This window comes from Melopsittacus undulatus, chromosome 11, assembly GCF_012275295.1.
Source record: "Melopsittacus undulatus isolate bMelUnd1 chromosome 11, bMelUnd1.mat.Z, whole genome shotgun sequence".
In the NCBI taxonomy this organism is placed as follows: domain Eukaryota; kingdom Metazoa; phylum Chordata; class Aves; order Psittaciformes; family Psittaculidae; genus Melopsittacus; species Melopsittacus undulatus.
In genome coordinates this window covers 15,399,360-15,416,405 of record NC_047537.1, presented here as the reverse complement: position 1 = coordinate 15,416,405, position 17,046 = coordinate 15,399,360, and the positions used below count along the sequence as shown (strand labels likewise).

Here is a 17,046-nt window from a genome sequence, read left to right as displayed (position 1 = left end):
TTTTGGTTTGGAAGGACTTTGCCAGAAAAATTGAACACTTGGAGGCAAGCTCTGAGTGCAGCCGCTCTCTCTGCAGCCTCAAATGCTAGTGCTGGCCAGGGCTTTACCTGGGTTTAGCTCCCAAAGGACAAGGCTGGAGGAGGCCCTGAAGTATGTGCCTCCTCCAGTCCTTGTCCTGCACTGCTTGTCCCTACTGCAGACACCCTCCAGCTGTGCCCAGCTGTGCATCAGACCTGGGTTTGTCCCATGTGTGGGGTTTGGGCTGTGATGGGGTTAAACGTTCCATGGGATGGAGATGCTGGAGGGTCATGATGGGGGAGCCAGGTATTGCCCTGGAGGAGACTGTTGTTGTCTCCATCATTCATCCTGGATGCTGGGAAACATCTTTCCCATGAAACATTCCTGAGGCTGAAATAGGAGTGAGTCAGGGATCCAGCCCCAGAGGGCTAAAGGAGGCCTCTGAGCTGCTGTGGGTGCAGTGAGGGCACAGGAGCAGCACAGTGCCAGCCGCAAGGGACCAGTTCTCTGGAAAGCTGGTCCCTAGGGCCCAATCACACCTGGCCATGAAGGGGTTAAATGTTAAACCCAAGAGCCCCATTTTTGCTGTCCTGGGTAAAGGACTTGAGGCAGGGACCTGTTGCTAACCCTTAAATCTTCTCTCCTTGGGCAAAAGAGATGCAGCATCAGACAGCACTGAGGGAGAGCAGGATATGACCAGCAAGGAGCCAAGAGACAGGTGCAAGGTCCCCCATCCCACTGAGTCCTGCACAGCAGCAGGGATCTGGCTGAGCTCTCCTGCAAGGGAGCTTTTAGAGGGATTAAAATGGAACCCAAGGTGCGTTTTTCCTTTCCTTTGTGGTTTTCTTTCATCTCCTGAAGCCCCGAGGTACCCCCAGCCCCAGGCAGAGGTGGCTAGGCTGCCTCGGGGACAGGGGATGTCCTGCGTCAGGCAGCTCCTGCCTAACTGCAGGGAGCAGGTTTGGAAGCAGCTGGAAACCTTTCTGGAAACAGCCTTTCCAGGCCCAGCCGCCGCAGGGCTGCTGTTGCAGGTGGCTGCAGTGCCAGGCTGGGTGGCAGCCACCCGGCAGCCTGGGTTTGGGAGTCTGTGTCCCTGAACATCTGAGGAAGGCAGGAGGGCAGCACCTGGGCATCGGTGCTGCAGGTACCCAGCACGGCAGAGACCGGCAGATGCTTTCAGGGGTGATGCCCGGTGTCTTGGTGGCTCTGAGCTGGGGCACAAGGAGGTTTTGGAGCAGCTGCCCCTCTGGCAGGGCCTGAATTAGGCTTTAGCCCTTGAGAGGAGCTGGGGTCCCCATGCCCACAGCCCTGCTGCTGCAGAGCATGGGCAGGCTTAGGGGGCAAGGGGGCACCAGAAGGACCTTTACCCTCATCCCCCCATGCCTATGCTGGATGTCTCCTTCTCCCCCCCAAGTCTGGCTTGCTCTAAACCAGTGCTGCGGGATCAGCTGATGCTTTAATACTGGCCCTGGCGACAGCTGGAGGATGCTGCTGCCTGCGGGGGCTTTGCTCTGTGTCACCCCCCTTCTCGCTGTTACCGATGGGGACCCTGGGGCTGCCCTACACTGAAAGGGGGGCACCGGGGCTGGCCATCCCCCACCGGTTCAGTTAGCAAAGGGCTAGAAGATACCCGGGGGGGGGGGGGGGGGGGGGGGAGTGTGTGTGAGTCCAACCGCAGCCGCTTGCGCTCCTCCAGCTCTTCCTTGGGCTGGGGGGGGTTGTGCCGTTGTGCGGTGGGTTTCGAGCAGGAGGGCGAAGGAAGGGGTGGGTTTATTGTGTCGTCCCCCCCCTCCCCAGCGCCGGGTGCCGGGGGAGGCGGGCAGGGAGGCTCTGCCCGTCCCCCTGTCGTTCCCCCCGCCGTCCCCTCCCCGGGGCTGGCGGCCAGCCCCGAAGTTGCGGCGAAGCGGGAGGACGCGCGTCCTGTCCTTCCCCGGCCCGCAGCCAGCCCCGCCGGTGCCGGTACCGGGGCTGGGGGGGGCACGGACATGGCTGCCGGGGCCCAACGGCCGCCGAGACACCTGCTGCCACCGGGCCCCCCCCCGTGCGCACCCGCTCCGCTCCCTCCTTCCCTCGCTCCCGTCCCTGCCTCCAGCCGCCGCTGCAGAGCAGCCGCCGCCGCCGCCGCCGCCAAGGACGAGCCGGGACCGACGGCGGCCGCTGGACCCCCCCGGCAGCCGCGGCGGGGCCCGACCCTGCCCCCGGGGGCTGCCCCGGAGGAGGAGTGCGCTGGGAAGAGCCGAGCCCGCGGTGGGACGCGCAGCCCCGCCGGAGCCGCGGGGGATGTAGGCACCGAGCAGAGGCGGTCCCGTAAGTACCGGGCCCCCGACGGGCTCTGCCGCCGCCCCGCCACCACCGGCAGTAACTTTTAGGGGAGGGGTTTGGGTCTGGGGGGTCTCTCCTGGTTGTTTCCCTCTCCCCCAGCATCCTCCTGCATTCCCATCTCTTCGAGCTCCCGCTCCCCGTCCGGGCAGGGGATGGGAATGAGCCTTAATTCTGGGCGCTGAACTGGGAGGTTTTTTGGGGGGTGGGAGGCAGGAAAAAGAGGGGAGACCCCCCTGGGTGCCACCAGCCCTGTGTCCCCCCCGCCGCCTTGCGTAACCCAGCGGCAGGCAGGACACTTGGCGTTTATTTTTGGTTAATCCATATTCGACCTTTTTAAGCTGCGTTTCGGTGCGTGCGTGTGCGGGGCCCTCGCCCCAGCCCGCAGCCCCCGGCCCGCAACTGTTGCTGTCGGAGGCGCGGGCGAGGAAGAGGAGGGCGATGCTGGGTGGTGGCAGATGAAGGTTGAAAGGAGACGGTGTTTGCCGGGGGTGCGAGTGCTTCTCCCTCCCGAGTCATCCCCCCTGCGTGGGGACAGGGATGGCGACCAGTTGGCTTCGGAGGGGTGGGGGGGCTGTAGCTGCTTTTCCTCCTTTTTGGGAGCTCCATCGAGGTGTCCTTGCTCCACAGGGGTGTCCCCATAGGGTCAATGACAAGCCCTGGCACAACCCTGTATCCCTCCTGGTGTTCCCTGTCCTCCTCACACGGTTCCCATCACATTTGGGTTTGCTCCATCCATCAGCAGCAGTTCCCCCTCCCCTGCGCAGGCTGCACGTTCCCTGTGGCTTCAGGCTCAGAGGCTGTTTTGGGGGATAAGGTTTCTCTTTCTGGAACGGTATTTTGCATTTCGGAATGTTCTTTTCTCCCTTTCCTGTGGTCAAAATATCTGCATGAGCTCTCCCCCTCTCAGAGCAGGGGAGGGACGGATGGGTTGTTTGGTGGATGGATAGATGGATGGATGGATGGATGGATGGATGGATGGATGGATGGAAAAAGAAGGTTTCACATTAAGAACAAACTTTCCCTGTTGCATTAAAATGTCATTTCAGAGGGTGCTAGGAGGTAAGGGCTGGACCAGTGCTTTAAGAAGGAGGTTTCTGTGAGTGGTCCATCGCTGAAGCTGTGCCTAGGAAAGGGGTTAAGCTGCTCAAAACTGCCTCGATGCCACAAAACCCAAGTGCCAAAGCCATGGAACAGCTCTGGCTGCCTGGGGAGGCTGTTGGGAGGTGGCATTGCCCAGGGCTACCTTCCTCCTGCTCCAGCCTGGCCACTGTCCCCTGCCCTGGCTGGAAAACCTCCCTTTTGGGAAGGCCTTTTCCCAAATTCCGCAGTGCTTGCTGCAAGGGGTTGGATTTTGTTTAAAGTCTATGGGGGCTTTGCTGCCTTGTGCTGAGCCCAGGAGCTCTGGCAGTAACGCAGGGATGAGGTTGGTTCCTCCTTTGCCTTCATCACCTACCTACAATTTGCCTTCTGTGCCCTCACCCCCCAAAACCCCACATTTCCCTGCAACTCTCTAGCTTGCTTGGGAAAAATCCATGCTGGAAGCGCAGACCTGGCTCTGCTGGAGGAGCTGTCTGCTCTTTGCATCCCAAATCCAGCCATTTTGGAGCAGCCCTAGCTCCAACCCATGCATGGAGCCCCTGCCAGCTGCAGGCTCACTGGCCCCAAACCCCTCCATCCTCCTCCAGCTGAGTCAAGCAGCTCAGCTCTGGCCGGTGGCATCGGATTCCTGGGAAAGATGGAAATCCATTTCCCCTGGTTGTCCCAGCAATGGGATCCCTGAGCGATGGGATATGCCCATGCCCTCCTCCCTTCTGCCATCACTCTTCCATTGTGAGGGATGGGGATACTTTCACCTGCGGCTTGGTCCAGTGGAAAACCAGTTTGCTCAACCCTGTCCCCAGTTGCAGCCAGGAGCAGAGCAGCCCCTTTGGTGGCAGTGGTTGGCCCCTCAGGAGGGGTTGTTGGCCTGTGCTTGGGTTACTTGGTGCTAGAAGAGGCTCCCCAGTTGAGGAAGAGGAGGATGAAGGCACGGGCTGGGTGGGGTGCCATGGCTGGCACAAGCAAACCCGATCAGGGGCCAGAGTATATTTAAACGTCCTTGAGGAGGGCTCAGACGGGCAGAGCTGCCGGGAGAGCAGCTCTGTTTGTTTTGGGTGGCGCGATGCTCCCCTTCCTCTCTGCTCGGGTATGGCTGATGCCGGATTCCCGATGAATTATTTATCACGGGACTAAAAATACTTGGGAATTCGCAACGAGGAGCAGGCGGCGCGGGCCGCCGTGCCACTGAGCTGGCCGTGCCGGAGCGTGGGACGCTGCCAGCATGGCATGACTCACCCGCCACCCGCTCCGGCCAAGGGAGATGGCTGTGGCCATCGCTGTGGCATCGTGGCTCCTGCAGCTCGGCCAGCTGCGGTACAGGGCAGTGAGGGGGATGTAGCCAGGCAGGGTGAACCCCCCTGGGTGCTGGTGGGTGCTGAGGGTGGATGAACCCATGCTGAAACCCGTGTGGTTGAATGAGGTGGTGCCCAGTTTGGGTTTGAGCCCTTGTGGTACCCATCAGATGCAAAAGGGGGACATGGGGCTTGCATCCCCTATCTTTGCAGAGGGACAGCCCTGGTGCTCAGATCTGCACCTCGCAGATCTTTCTTGCAGGGTGCCCAGTCCTTGGGTTTATTTCCTGCATTTTTAGTCCAACATGCTGGCACAGTGTGCTGAGGGGCTGTCCATCACTGCGGCATGGAGCAGTACTGGGGTGCAGGTCCTCAGGGCATCCCTGAGCCCAAAACCATCCAGGACTTGGTAAGGGGCTCCTCTGGCCGTGCCGAGGACGTGTTAAGCAACAGCAGCTTCTAATTGCAAGTGACGTTTCTGAGCACCAGCTGGCATCCTGCTGCATGGATGTTGCTGGTGCCACCGCAGAGGGCTGCTTGTCCCCACTGTCCCCACTGCTCAGCATGGCACTGGGGTGCTGGCTGTGGGGTACAGAGGGGCTCAGAGGGGCTTGGATGCCCCCGGCCACAAGTCTCACTGTGGGTTGGTTTTGCTGTTGGGCTCTGACAAGGGATGAGCTCCAGCACAGGGATGCACTGCTGTGAGCAGGGATGTGTCACCCACCGCTGTGACTAGCACCCGCCTGCAGCTGGCAGCCACAGTCGGTGAGGAATTAGGGACCTGGTAGGGGGGACACATGCCCAAACACCCCCCCGAGCCTGGCTTTGGGGTGCCGCCAGCACAGACGCAGTGCGGTTGGTGTCCCAGCTGGGCAGGCACCAGGGGGAATGTAGTCAAGAAGAGGGAAAAGCAGTAGGATAGTGTCTGAAGGGGGAAACTTGGGAGATAAGGGGCCAGATGGGCAATTAGGCTGGGATCTGGGACTGGAGCAGGGTGATGGGCAGGGGACAGGCAGAGGACGGGCTGCTTCGGTGCCTGTGGTTTGTAAAACCCCAATATGGGGGTTGCAGACCTGAAACATCTCTCAAGGGCAAAGCCTTTAAATACTGAAAGTGGCTGTGAGCTGTGCAGAGGCACAGGGAGCTGCCGGCTCCTCCTGTTACCTCTCGCTGCTGTCTCCATCGCTGGCTGAAGGGGCGATAAGGAGCATCATAGCAAGTGGTGGCTTTTAGTGAGGGTGATGGCACTGGGAAGGGGACGGTGGTGGTGGGATGGGGAAGAGGTGGTGGGTAGAGAGGACCAGCTGGGAAGGGTTGGTACTTGGTGGTAGTGGGGTGCATGATGGGCAGTGCGTACAACCCTGTAGTCATTCCTCCACTGCATCCAGCCTCCAAAGGATGCGGTTCCCCCTTGTGCCCTGCTTCTGCCCGGGTGCCAGGGAGGGCTGGGGTGAGCAGGTGCTGGTGGGCATCCGGATGTAAGGGGCTGTGTCCCATCCCGGCAGGGACGCGGTGGTGGACATGGGCAGAGCGCCGGCGCACGCTCTGCTACTGTCCATGGTGCTGGGCTGCTCGGCTGCCTTCTCGGACCTCCTGGTGCCGGGCCTCGAGGAGCCGGTGGTCAACGTGGCCGTGGTGTTTGGGGGCACCTCCTACCCCGTGCACATCCGCTCCCGCCTGAGTCCCCAGAGCTTCCTGGACATGCCCCTGGAGATCCATCCCATCACCGTCATCGTCAACAACACCAACCCCAGCAGCCTCCTCACCCAGGTCTGCGACATCCTCGCCAGACACAAGGTCCACGGCATCGTCTTCGAGGACAACGTCGGCACGGAGGCTGTGGCCCAGATCTTGGACTTCATCTCCTCCCAGACCCAGGTCCCCATCATCAGCATCAGCGGGGGGTCTGCTGTGGTCCTGACCCCAAAGGTGAGGCATCTGCTGCGGGTTGCTGTGGGGTGAGAGAAATGGGTGATGAGAGAGGGGTAGATGTGGGATGTGAGATGCTGGAGGCAGAGGAGCTGCGGGGCTGCATTGTGAGAGCTCAGAGGCAGGAACAGGCAGTGGCTGCTGCAGCACGGTGGGACATGGGGGAGACTTCAAAGAGGGGCCCAATTGATGGGACATGGGAGAGGACTTCAGTGCCCTGTGGAGGGACCTTCCCTGGTGTCCTACTTCCCATCCCCTCCTGCTGTGCACACCATGGTTGTGGGAGTGGGGCTGCGGCAGGGTTGGCACATCCCTGGCCTCCTCCTTCCCCACATCACTGGGGCTGGATCCAGCCCTGCAGTGGCTGAGCTGGCAACATGGTGAAACTGCTCTTTGCTCCAATGCCCATCTTGGGCACCCCATGGGCCCAAGCAGGATCTTTGGCTTCTCTGCTCCCTGCTGGCATCAGGCACTGTCACTGTCACCTGCCTGCTGGGAGGCATTGGTGGCAGGGAGAGCTGGAGGGTGCTGGGCAGGCAGTGGTGGGCTGTGGCATGGCTCTCCTGGGGAGGAGATTCGGGTTATCTCCTCTTGGATGCTTCTCTCACCCTGGGCACTGGAGGGGTCCTGGTGCTGCAGCCCCTGGGCTGGAGATTCTGCTTCTCCTTGGGGCATTGGGTTTGTGCCCTGATGGCGAAGAGGTTTTGGGCTCTAAACCCCCTTCCTGCACTGCCTGGTGCTCCTGGACCAGCCTGAGATGCTGCTCATTGTGGCTGGGTGGCAGTTGGGTGCAGGGACTAAGGTGGGTGCAATGGACCTGGGTAGGTGCAGCAGGCTTGGGTGGATGCGATGGATTGAGTTGAGTGCAGTGGACCCAAGTGAAGCCCCAAGCAACTGAAAAATAGCCATGGGTTTGCTGAGGTCTGGGTGCTTCCTGCAGCTTTCTCCAGGGGTTGGGTATTTTGGGGTCAGTGGAGGGACCTGTCTGAAGGCTCAACCTCCTCCCCCTCTTCCCATGGGTTTGAGGTCTCCAGCATCTCCCATACCCACGTGGTGGAAGCAGCATCCCCATTGGGAAAACTGCTTCTTTGGAGATGGGAGGGTCTGAGTGGTGGAACCCCACTGCCTGCAGGCGACCTGCTGCAAACACTGCTCACTGAATCATTGAAGACAGAATCAGATCAATTAAGATTTGCTAATGAGAGGCCAGATGGTGGGGGAGGTGAGGTGGGAGGGAAGGAGCCTCATAGGCTCTGGAAGCAAGCAGTGAGTTGGAGCTGTGATGGGGTTTACACTCCTGCCCCCCTCCCTTCACTGGTTTAAGGAGAAATAGTTGGTCTCCTTTGGAGGATGGATGAGGTTTTGGTTAATAAACAGAGATGGAGAAGGGGTCACAGGGCTTGATCCTTTCCATGGGATGCAGTTCCTTGGATCAGTCCCATTTTGGGTGTCTCCAGCCCATGGACCATGCCAGTTCATGGCTCCCTTTGCTTCATGACGGCAAATTCAAGGTAGTTTGCACAGGTGCAAGAGACCTGGATCATGGTTTCCATGGAGCAAATGGGCCTGGCCCATGGTCCATGGACCTGAACCATGGAGCAGCGCTTGACCCCTTCTCCTCCTGCAGGAGCCTGGCTCGGCATTCCTGCAGTTGGGTGTCTCCATCGAGCAGCAGATCCAGGTGATCTTCAAGGTGCTGGAGGAATACGACTGGGGCTCCTTTGCTGTCATCACCAGCCTCTACCCAGGCTACAACATCTTCCTGGAAGTCATCCGCTCCTTCACGGACGCCAGCTACTTCGGCTGGGAGCTGCAGGAGGTGCTCACCTTCGAGATGAGCCAGGAGCGGAGCAGCTCCAGGACACAGCGGCTCCTGCGCCAGGTCGATGCCCAGGTCCTCATCGTCTACTGCTCGCGAGAGGAGGCCGAGTACCTCTTCACCATGGCAGAGCAAGCCGGGCTCGTGGGGCCAGGCTATGTCTGGATCGTGCCCAGCCTGGCAGTGGGCAACATGGAGGTGCCACCCTCATCCTTCCCCGTTGGCCTCATCAGTGTGGTGACGGAGAGCTGGAAGCTGAGCCTGCGGCAGAAGGTGCGGGATGGGGTGGCCATCATTGCCATGGGGGCTGCCAGCTTCTTCCGGGCCCATGGCTACCTCCCGGCGGTGGGACGGGACTGCCGGGCTCCTGCCGGGACTACCGCCACCAACAACAGCTTCTACCAGTAAGGCTTGGGACACACTGGGATGAGTGGGAAATGGGGGGAATGGGGAAATGGAAGGAGAAGGGGAGGAGGATGGAGCTGGTGGGTAGGAGGATGGTGATGCTCACTGAGCTGGTGGTTCACACCCCTTGGCTGACCTTCCCTTGCCTTTTCCTGTGCTCCTCTGTCCTCCAGGAGCTATGGGGATCTGAGGGGGGTTCACAGGTCTGCTCTGCAGTGCAGATGTGGCACCTCAGGGCTAATCTGTCCAACCTCAACCCTACAGTGATCCATCCTTGGTGCCTTCTTGCTGGCAGGGCTTTCTCCAGCTCCCCACTGCCTCTTTCATAGGGGCTAAACCTGGTTCCCAGCTCTCAGCCCCATATCTCTAGGTGGGACCCATGACAATCATGGGCTTATGGGCTCTATGTCTCACCAGGCACCTCCTCAACGTGACGTGGGAGCACAGGGACTTCTCCTTCAATGAAGGTGGCTACCTGGTCAGGCCCACCATGGTGGTGATCTCGCTCAACCAGCACCGGCTCTGGGAGATGGTAGGACCCCAGCCTCCAACGTGGGCCCATCATTTGGGGTGGCTGGGCAGGATGAACTTGAGGCCATGCACAGGCTGGGATCCCAATATGGGACAGGTTATCCAATGCAAAACCCATGGCTGGTACCTATGGTGGCATGGGTTAGGGTTTGTGACACCAAAGCTCTGTCAAGAACCCTGAAAATCCCCCAAATCAAGGGGATTTTGCCTGTAATTTGGCTGGAAAGTTCCAGAGGAGGCAAAAATGCAGCTGCCCACCTCTGGAGAGCAGCAGCCAAACACCTTGACCTGAATCAAGCTGTGCAGAGAGGGTTTATTCCTAGTTCAAAAGTATTTTGGGTAAGGATTGAGCAGGTTTCTGCTCACCCAAGCCTGGTCCTTGGGGACAAGGAGGAACACCTCACCCCATGGTCAGTGATTGTGTGGGGAGAGGGATGCTGAGATGGGTCGCACCATGGTGTTCAAAAACCATGCAGATGAAGCCCTTAGTGACACGGTTTAGTGGTGGCCTTGGCAGTGATGGGGTGATGGTTGGGCTTGATGATCTTCAAGGTCTTTTCCAACTTGATTGATTCTATGGCTGAGCCTAATGGTGCTCCCGGAGACATGAGCCTCAAAAGCATGGGGAGGATGGACATGGAACCTTGTTTGACCCCCATAGCCCCTCACCAGGCTGATGTGCACTCTCCCAGGTGGGCAAGTGGGAGAAAGGCATCATCCACATGAAGTACCCGGTGTGGCCCCGCTACGGCTCCTTCCTGCAGCCCGTGGTTGACAACCGGCACCTCACGGTGGCCACGCTGGAGGAGAGACCCTTTGTCATAGTGGAGAACACGGACCCCAGCACCGGGGTCTGCGTGCGCAACACTGTGCCCTGCCGCAAGCAGACCAACTCCTCCCAGAGGTGAGCAGTGAGGACCGAGATCCCCCTGTGCATCCACGGGGACACTGAGCTTCTTTGGTTGATCCCATCCATTTCTCCTGGTGTGGTTTCAGTGGTGATGGCCTTGTGGATCCCTACACCAAGCTGTGCTGCAAGGGCTTCTGTATCGACATCCTGAAGAAGCTGGCCAAGACGGTGAAGTTCTCCTACGACCTCTATCTAGTGACCAATGGCAAACACGGCAAGATCGTCCGTGGGGTCTGGAACGGCATGATTGGTGAGGTAGGGGTGGGAATAGTTTGGAACTCACCTTCAGCCTCTCTGTGGGCTCCATTCACTTAGGGTTTTGCCCTAATCTTGGGTTTTCCTGATGGAGATGGGGTCAGGGTATCAGTGGTGGGGCTCTGGGCTTGGGATGAGCTTATGGGCAAGGCTTTGTGGAGGACATGGGGATGGAGTCAGCTGAACATTGACACTGTTTGTGTCACTGGTCAGCTCAGAACCTAATGCATTGCTTTACAAGACAAAGGTTAAGGCTGGCAATGCTGGAGATGAGTGAGAGGCAGCCTGGATCCCTCTGCCCATCCCAAGACGCTCTGCCCCTTCTCCAGGTGTACTACAAGCGTGCGGACATGGCCATCGGCTCCCTCACCATCAATGAGGAGCGCTCCGAGATCGTGGACTTCTCCGTGCCCTTTGTGGAGACTGGCATCAGCGTCATGGTGGCCCGGAGCAACGGCACCGTCTCCCCCTCTGCCTTCCTGGGTGAGCCCCATGTCCCCCTGTCTGTCTGTGCCTCTCCATCTGTCTCTCCCACTGTGTGTCTGTCTCTGCCTACAGGTTCATCCTATGTTCCTGACAAATGCAAATTGGAAATATTGCTTGGTTTTAATAACTTTTAAGTAAAACAAGCCTAAGTTAGGAGGGAAGAGGATTATGCTGCTGCCTTTGGGGCTTCCTCCTCCCCTTGCCTGAATAATCTTTTTATTACAGAGGCTGGGATCGGTGCTTTCCTCCCCTTCATTACTTGCGTGCTGGAGGGAGGATGGGGACGTAGGGGAGGCAAGGAGGGGATTTGCCACCCCTGAGCTCTGCTCTGGGGACCCCTTTTGTGCCACCATCACCAGAGCTCGTGGTTAAGGCAGGGGTAGGAAACCAGAGCTCAAAGTTCTATGAAATGAGCTTTCGAAGGGCAAAGCTGCAGCCTGGGAAGGAGGAGACTGACCAAGGTCATCACAAAACTCAGCCTCAGTGCTCGGGCAGGGCTTGAGGCTCTCAGCAAGGGCATGGTGGTGGCAGCTTAGCCAGAGCCAGGCTTCTGCATAGGGAGGATGTGGGTGCCAGGGATGTTATAGGGCACGGGGCACATCTTCCCCTTCCTGTCCCCCCCTCATGCCAACCTTCCCCTTGAAGCAGGGGTCACCTTCATGGAGGGGACACACGGAGCATCCTGCCCCGGGTCGGCGGGGCTGGGGCCTGTGCTTCCCTGCCTTCCCTGCTAATGAGCTGCATCCCCATCAGGGGAGGCCTCTCCTCCCTGACAGCGAAGGACACGCTGACAAATGGACCTCGGTGGCTGCATGTGGAGGGCTCGGCTGCAGCCCCAGCGCTCTTGCTGCACCATCCCAGCTCATCCCAGGCAGGCAGGGACCTGCTGCCCACCCTCAGCTCTGGTGGGGATGGTCCTGTATGGTCCCGTGGCATCACAGGGTGCAACCCATGATCCCATGGGAAACCCTCCTGCTGATGAACCTGGAAATGAGCAGCTTCTCATTAGCATCTCCCCACTGATGAAAGCCTGATTTTCCATAGGCAAGGAAGCATGGCTGCATCCCCACTTCTCACAGCATCCCCCTTCCCTCCTGATGCCCTATGGATCTGCTCGGCCATGATGCTTCCCTCTTTGAGGAGGGGCAATAACCATGAGTCCCATTCATCAGGGCAGGCTCTGGGGGTCCCCATGGGGCTGTGGGGTGTCCTGTGGGGCTGATGGAGTCCTCCTTGCCTTGCAGAGCCTTACAGCCCAGCCGTGTGGGTCATGATGTTCGTGATGTGCCTCACTGTGGTGGCCATCACCGTCTTCGTGTTTGAGTATTTCAGCCCCGTTGGCTACAACCAGAACCTCACCAGTGGCAAAAGTGAGTTGGGAGAGGTGGGAGGTGGGCAGGGGGGGTACATTCCCATCCAGGATGACTGCGGTCCCTTTGTGCCCTGTCCTTGCAGGGCCTGGAGGTCCCACCTTCACCATCGGCAAGTCAGTGTGGCTGCTGTGGGCTCTGGTCTTCAACAACTCTGTGCCCATCGAGAACCCCAAAGGCACCACCAGCAAGATCATGGTGCTCATCTGGGCCTTCTTCGCCGTCATCTTCCTCGCCAGCTACACTGCCAACCTGGCTGCCTTCATGATCCAGGAGCAGTACATCGACACGGTGTCGGGGCTGAGCGACAGGAAGGTGGGGATGGAATTGGGGTGGAATCGCTGCAAAATAACAGGGGGTTTGGGGTGGAATGAACTTGGGAGGGGATGTGCACATCACTGGTGGGTATGGGTTTGTGGGCGGCTGTGGGGAAGGGGGACATGGCAGGGCCATGGTCACTGGGTGATGCTGCTCTTTGGGGCTCCCCATTGCAGTTTCAGAAGCCGCAGGAGCAGTATCCCCCTTTCCGCTTCGGCACCGTCCCCAACGGCAGCACCGAGAGGAACATCCGCAGCAACTACCCCGACATGCACACCCACATGGTGAAGTACAACCAGCGCTCCGTGGAGGATGCCCTCACCAGCCTCAAAATGGGGTATGGCTCCTCAGAAGGGGGTATGGCTCCCAGAGCTGGAATACAGCTCCTTCACATGGAATACAGGACCCCCAGATGAACCAGGGCTCCTTGGGATGGGGTATGGTACTCCCCGATGGGGTAAGGCTTTCTCAACTGGGGTACAGCCCCCCACAAGTGAGATATGGGCTCTCCAGGATGGGTACAGCTCTCCCAGATGGGGTATAGCTCTGTGTAGCTGCCCTGCATCAGGTATAGCCCCCCCCCCAAACAGGGTACAACCCCCTGCAGATGGGTACAGCTTCATAGCGCTCCTTCCACGTGGGATACAGCTGCCCAGGTTGGGTGCTTCTCTCCACGATGGGGCAGAGACCCCCCCAAGAGGATACAACCCTTCCAGATGGGCCACAGCAATCCCAATGGGGTAGAGCTCCCCCAAAAGAGGCACAGCCCCCCAAAGGGTCTTCCAGCCTCCCCCCCCCCTTCACTCTTCCTCCCATTGGTGATGCAGGAAACTGGATGCCTTCATCTACGATGCGGCAGTGCTCAACTACATGGCAGGCAAGGACGAGGGCTGCAAGCTGGTGACCATCGGCAGTGGGAAGGTGTTTGCCACCACGGGCTATGGCATTGCCCTGCAGAAGGACTCACGTTGGAAGCGGGCCATTGACCTGGCCCTGCTCCAGTTCCTGGGAGACGGTGGGTACCCGGGCGGGATGCTCATTAGCCCCTATTCCCATCATCACCCCAAATTAACCCAGGGCCCAGGGCTTTGGTGCCCAGACCCTGTGCAGCTTCCACAGCTCCTTGGAGGATGCTGCCAAGGGGGTTCTCCACCACCTACTTTCAGGGGATGTTAAACCCAGCAGCATCTCTCCAGCTGGGAGCTGGGGGGGAACATTCCCTCTGGAGCCCCTCATCATCCTGGAGATGGCCATGTACTAAAGCAGAGGGTCAAGAGAAGCCTGGGAAGGCGTCAGTGAGCATGGGTGGCTGGCACATGGGTGTGGGACAGAGGCAGGAGGATGAGTGACTGGTAGGATGCTCAGGCCAAAGGCAGCAGCAAGGACAAGGTGATAACACCTCCAGGGGCTTGGGAATGGCTTTCTCCTTCTCCAGCCATGGTGGGGTGAGAATGGGCAGGGGCTGTGCTTAGGGAGATGATGCCCAGGGATGGGTATTTTCACCTTTCCCACTGCTGTTCATGTCTGGCCCCAGGTGAGACCCAGAAGCTGGAGACAGTTTGGCTGTCTGGGATTTGCCAGAATGAGAAGAACGAGGTGATGAGCAGCAAGCTGGACATTGACAACATGGCCGGGGTATTCTACATGCTGCTGGTGGCCATGGGGCTGAGCCTGCTGGTCTTCGCCTGGGAGCACCTCGTCTACTGGAAGCTGCGCCACTCTGTCCCCAAGTCCCACAAGCTTGACTTCCTCTTGGCCATCAGCAGGGTGAGTGATGCTTGAGGGGCCCAGATGTCCTCCCATGGTGTCACGGGGACAAGCATCATCCCTTTGACCCATAGGGGAGGGACTGGAGATGTTTGTGCTGATGGGAACTCTTGGTTGGGGAGAAAAGGCAGGGTTTGTGGAAAGGGCTTAGCTCTGGGAATGACCCCTCATCCATATCAGCATCCAGGGGGAAAGGAGTGCTGGAGGACGATGTCACCTGCCTGGCAGTGCTGGGGATGCTGAGGAGGGGACACTGGTGCTATCAAGACATCTCAGCACCATCATCCAAGCTTGGCAGTGTGCGTTCATGACCCTGCTGAGGTTGGGGTGTCCCTTGTTGTCTCCATAGGGCATCTACAGCTGCTTCAATGGGGTGCAGTCCCTGGTGAGCCCCGGGCGGGCGCCCACACCCGATGTCACTGCCAGCTCGGCGCAGGCCAACGTGCTGAAGATGCTGCAGGCAGCCAAGGAGATGGTGTCGACGGCCAGCGTGGGCAGCTCGCTGGAGCACGCCACCCGCACCATCGAGGACTGGAGCAGCCGCAGCGAGCGCCTCCAGACCACCTTCTCCTTGAGGACACCGCAGCTCGTGGTGCAGAACAGCACCAGCACTCACCGGGGCCTCTCCTCTGCCCCTGAGAGGTTGGAGAGAGCCTACGCACCAATGGGTGCTCCCCTGGGGCTGCCGCTGCCGCAGCCCATCCCCGTGGACTCCCGGCTGCCCAGGGAGGAGAAGTGGAGAGGGACGAACAAGCACGTCCCCCGCCTCCTGCACCCCCTGAAGTTTCGGGGGGGCTGTGCAGGGGATGGAGCCCTCCCGGGTGTCCCCCATGTCCCGATCAAGACATCCCCAAGGGAGGATTTTGGGGAGCAGATGTTGGTAGGGAACCATATCGGGGCTCCCCTCCCGCCCCCCACATCCCCCAGGGACCTCCCCCCACCGGACATCTACAGGGAGCACAAGCGGCCGTCGGGGCTGGGGGACCGGCTGCAGAACCCGGCCCGGCTCCAGGGGGACGGGGTCCACAGGGGCTCGGGGACGCTGCCCTGGCTGCTCTCATCCGCCGCAGAGAAGAGGCAGGAGCTGGGCAGCCCCTTCCTGCCGCCTTCCTGCCCTCACGGAGCCTTCCCCAAAGCCTCCAGGACTCGCAGAGCCAGGGGCGAGCCGGATGCTGCAGCGATGGAGCGGGAGAAGCCGGCCCGGGGTGGGAAGCGGTGTCCGGGGGCTCTGCGCCGCTGCGGTGCTGCTCTCCCCTCCGCATGCACCGACATCCCCGACCTCTTCCCCGAAGCCGAGCCCGGCTCCAACTGCGGCTCCCGCTGCGCGCAGCCCTCGGGCCGGCTGGCACCGCGCTCTCCCGCAGCCAGGCTGCCGTCCTACCGGGAAGCCTGCAGGCAGCCCCCCCGTGCCACCGGCCCCGGCATGAACTCCTACCCCAACCTGTACCCGGCCCATCGCTGCCGGGGGTCCCCCCCACCCCGCGAGCACCCCAGGGTGCCGCTGGGCTGTGGACGGGGGTCTGGGCGCTGGGACGGGGGGTGCAGAGACTGCGGGAGGCGCGGGGGGGAGCCGGCCTTGCTGCGGGCAGCGGGGACGGAGCGGAGGGACCCGTTGTGCCGAGGGGGGATGAGTCCCTGCGCAGGCGGGTCCTGGCGGCGGGGCTCCAGCCTGGAGTCGGAGGTGTGATGGGGGACAGGGGGTGTGCGCACCCCTCTGCCTGCCCTGGGCCCGGGGGTCCCCATGGGCCAGCCAGCGGCTCCCGGCCGGGCTCCAGCCTGCCGGGATCCTGCAGCGCCGGGAGCGGCAAGCTCCGAGCGGCTCGGCGGGTCCCGTGCGCTTTGAGGGGGGGGGGGGCGGAGGAGCCTGGTAGGGGCTGGCACAGCGTTGGATTGGGCGCTTCCCGCAGGCAGGGCTGGCAGCGGGGACACTGAACATTGCCACCGCGTTGCCGTCATTTGGGTTCATTCAAAGGACTTGAAACACCATTTGCAGGTCATTAAAGAGACATTTTCAGCCGGCTGAGGACCCTTTGTCCATCCTCCAGCGATCCCAGAATGGTTTGGGTTGGAAAGGACCTGAAGATCATCCAGTTCCAACCCCCTACCATGGGCAGGGATGCCTCACACTAAACCGTGTAGCTCAAGGCTCTGTCCTCAGGGCTGCCCTTGGCTTTACCCAGTGGGATGCTTGTGGTCCTGTGCACCTCTCCCTGCTCATGCCCCTTTACTGCTGAGCCCTAGCACAGGCTCATCACACTGGTGGCAACTGCCCAGAGGGAGCATCAATCAGTGCTGTGACTGAAGCCGGAGCCACTGCACCCTGCTCGGGTACTGGGGTGCTGGGCACAGATGGTTGTGAGCTCAGGTTAAAGAGTGATGCTCCCGTGGCTGCAAACCAGCAGCCCAGCAGGGATGTGTGGTTGGGAATGAGGAAGGGAAAACAATTCCTCCCACATTCCCAGGGCTGATGGAGCTGTAAATCAGGCACAGGGGATGAGCTGGGGTTAATTCTTCTCTTGATGTGTG

The 17,046-nt window shown here is 60.2% G+C and overlaps 1 protein-coding gene across 1 annotated transcript; it reads left to right on the top strand.

Moving 5' to 3' along the window:
- The first annotated feature begins 6,251 nt into the window (after positions 1 to 6,251).
- On the top strand, positions 6,252 to 16,207 carry GRIN2C (glutamate ionotropic receptor NMDA type subunit 2C). The gene is made up of 12 exons (XM_034067657.1): positions 6,252 to 6,659; positions 8,287 to 8,882; positions 9,301 to 9,415; positions 10,107 to 10,319; positions 10,379 to 10,579; positions 10,909 to 11,062; positions 12,310 to 12,435; positions 12,521 to 12,750; positions 12,930 to 13,090; positions 13,581 to 13,768; positions 14,288 to 14,520; positions 14,870 to 16,207. The coding sequence occupies exons 1-12, from the start codon at positions 6,252 to 6,254 to the stop codon at positions 16,205 to 16,207; spliced, it is 3,963 nt and encodes a 1,320-aa protein (XP_033923548.1).
- The last annotated feature ends 839 nt before the right edge of the window (positions 16,208 to 17,046 follow it).

What these genes read in the sequence shown, in the direction of transcription:
- GRIN2C (XM_034067657.1), top strand. Translation starts at nt 6,252, where the DNA reads ATGGGCAGAGCGCCGGCGCACGCTCTGCTACTGTCCATGGTGCTGGGC. An exon ending in GAACCTCACCAGTGGCAAAA is followed by an intron (nt 12,436 to 12,520) that starts GTGAGTTGGGAG and finishes CTGTCCTTGCAG; the next exon opens with GGCCTGGAGGTCCCACCTTC. An exon ending in TCCTCTTGGCCATCAGCAGG is followed by an intron (nt 14,521 to 14,869) that starts GTGAGTGATGCT and finishes TTGTCTCCATAG; the next exon opens with GGCATCTACAGCTGCTTCAA.